Source organism: Microchirus variegatus (assembly GCF_963457635.1).
Source record: "Microchirus variegatus genome assembly, chromosome: 22".
Taxonomy (NCBI): Eukaryota; Metazoa; Chordata; class Actinopteri; order Pleuronectiformes; family Soleidae; genus Microchirus; species Microchirus variegatus.
Genome location: NC_139823.1, coordinates 4,920,970 through 4,924,044, shown reverse-complemented (window position 1 = coordinate 4,924,044; position 3,075 = coordinate 4,920,970). Strand labels below are relative to the sequence as shown.

The window sequence follows — 3,075 nt, the reverse complement described above, 5'->3', positions numbered from 1 at the left end:
AATTAAGGAAAGAAAATACCTTCAAAGTGACAAGCGTATGCTCAAAAAGTGTTTTTATTTATTTTTTTATTTTTTAACAAAAAGATATCATGAAGTCACAATTTGACTGAATCCTGAACATGTATAAAAGACGTGGTGGTTTGTGGAGATAAAGCAACATTTGCCCAGTGTCTTCATAGTTTCTGTGTGTTCTTTTGACTCCAGGGAGTCAGACATTTGTTACAGATGTTCGTAGACTTTGCAGTGCAGGTACGCCAGCTTCTCAGACCTGCTTTTCCTCAGCAAGTGAAACCACTCTTGATGGCTAAGCTCTACAACCCTGTAACCTGCCAACTTCAAATGACGTCTCTTCATGGCATGAAGACCCAAGAGCTGCTGTGAGTGGCAGCAATAGTGATTCCTGCTTGGGACCTGAATTGCAAGTTTGACTATGCCTGTGGTGTCGTGTGGAGCGGAATCTGAGCTACTGTGTTCAGTAAGAGTTTCAATAAGGTCACTTGTTAGATCAATCCCTGTGTTAATCAGTCTCTTTTCATCAGGTTTTTGTTCACAGATAGATAAAGGCTTAAGAGGTGGAGGTGCTGTGGTACTTTTAGAGTCAGTTAGCTGTGCTAGAAGTTCCTCAGTAATAATCACTCCTTTCTCTATTTTCCCCCAACCTTGGTTCAATGTAGGTTTGTATGAACTGTTCTCAGGACATAATGTGGTTGTGTGGGATTCTGGGTTAACAGGTACTGGCTGCCCAGTGGAGTCCAGATGTACTTCCAGGTCAATGGTGCGACTGTGGGGCAGAATCATTCTCTTACATACAAATTGCTCTCCTCCAAGAAGATCTTGCAGACCAGACTCTGCCTCCTGAACCTCAGTTTTGTGGCAGATATCGGATTGCACAAACTTCCACAAATGCTCAGCAATCTCCTCCTTCATTTCAATGCTTAGCCGCGGCCCAGTCCAGTGTGGCAACTCCAGAGCCACAGCTCCATCTAAAGTGAGCCAGTCTCTTCTCAGCTCCAGCTGTGACGACTTCAGCGCTAACTGGATAAACTCAGGGCTCAAAGCTAATGAAATTAAGTCTTCAGGGAACTGTGAGACAAAGGCAAGGCCAAGGAGACCAGTAAGTAGATGTTCAGGGTATTGTTGAAACTCCGCTTTGCTCTGTCTCAAGCCTTCTGTCAGGCTTGGGTAGAGGCTTGGACTCTGACCTGGGGGAAACGTAAATGTGCCGAAGGCCCAGAGCAGTTTGCATGAGTCTTTGCTCCTACAGTGTGGCACTAGTGAGGGCACTCTTTTAGCAACAGCAGTGAGGATGCTATCACTCCGATAATGCAATGCCGAACAGGCCAATGCCACATGCATCAGCCCCTGGACACCCATGCCGGGAGCCCGTCGAGGAACTTCCGTTGACATGGCCTCCATCCATGCTCTGTGATACAGGTAACTGAAACGTAGGAATTTCAGCACATTCACAATGGCAAAGTCGCTCATCTCTTTCACGAGAAAGAGTGCCTGATTGACAATGGTTGTCAATACATTCTGAGATATCGAGGTTTGAGATTTAAAGAGCCCCAAGCATACAACGCCAATTTCTTCTGGGTAAAGTGTTTTTAAATGGCGCATGAGAAGCTGCTGTACAGGATGGACTAAGTCTGCTGGGCAATGCCTACTTTCTCCCACTATATACAACAGCTGAACTAATTCAGGGGGCCCCACCTGTCCTAAATGTAGATGGACTGCCTCATAAAGGTGCTGCAAGAACTGGGGTACCTTTCTCCCAATACAGCTCCACAAATCAGCAACAAATAGCAACTGGTGTAAGGTCATCTGGTTGGCCCGGCGGCTCAGCTCGGTCTCATACAGCGCAAGCACAGGATGGACAGATGACATATCGAGCCACACAAAGGACTGCAGCACTCCCAGCAGCTGCGCATCAGTGAAGAGGCGTAGGTTTTCCACAGAATATCGGAGAAGCATGGTGAAGCGTTGGTTACTCCACACTAACGGCATCATGTCTGGATGTAAGCGACTGAGTTCCACAAGAAAATGAGACACATCAGATGGCTTCATACTGCCCTTTAAAAATACAACTTTTTGGAGCAGTGCGTTGGCCTTCTCCCATTCCATTAGGTGAGGCCGCTGGGAACGGTCAAGAGCCATGTCAGCATACTCTGGCCGGCATTTGTGGAAACCACGTGGATGTACTTTGACATCTGGAGATATGGGGGTTTTGTAGTATGATGACGCTGAGGGGGTCTTTGGTTCAGGACTTTTGTTGAATGCTAAGTCAAGGAGTGTGTTGTTTGAACTGGAAAGGTTCCGCGAGCAGCTAAGACTGTACCGATTGCCCTGTTGCCAGAAGGAAGGTACAAGAGTTGAGGGGCACCGTTCATCCTCATCATTATCTGTTTGGCTTTGGAAGGTTGCAGAATTCCGAACACAGTGACGATACGAAGACGGGCTGTAATACAGCTTGTAGTCTCCCAGGGGTGAGGCTTCCTGGTGCTGAATTGTCCCTTTCCTCGGCTCCTGCTCATCAGTCTCATCCTCAGTTTTTCCACTGAGGTTCTGAGCCTGGGTACAATTCTTTCTCCATCCTCGAAAGTAGCGTAGCCTGGGCAATCGCTGACACAGCACTGAGGCAGCCATCATCATGCCACACTAAGGAGAAAAAAACATGAATTTTAGTTAGCTATACAAAAATGTAACGTGCACAACTGCTATATATTTTGGTCACTATTTGACTGTTTAAAATAAATCATGAAATTAATGATTTATTAAACACATCTTAAATTATTGTTTCTTTATTCCTATACAAGAATCACATTCTTTAAATTAGAAGCATGTATGAACATTCATGAACGTTTAATTCACATATTAATCAGACAACGAATGAATCCTGACTACTTAAATCTCACTTAAATACTATATAATGGCGTAATGATCACGTGGACAGATCAGAGTGATTTTATTGTTGCTATGCCTCTGCTGTTGTAACAATATATAAAGCATACATACATACTTTACTATTACAAATCCCTCTCCGGTTAATATATATTGCTAGTGTAAACTTACCCAGAG

At 44.7% G+C, this 3,075-nt stretch overlaps 1 protein-coding gene across 1 annotated transcript; it reads right to left on the bottom strand.

Annotated features, from left to right (window-relative positions):
- Positions 1 to 219: 219 nt before the first annotated feature.
- fastkd5 (FAST kinase domains 5) lies at positions 220 to 2,643 on the bottom strand (the record flags this gene model as incomplete). The annotated part of the gene is made up of 1 exon (XM_083908280.1): positions 220 to 2,643. The coding sequence occupies one exon, from the start codon at positions 2,641 to 2,643 to the stop codon at positions 220 to 222; it is 2,424 nt and encodes an 807-aa protein (XP_083764406.1).
- Positions 2,644 to 3,075: the final 432 nt, after the last annotated feature.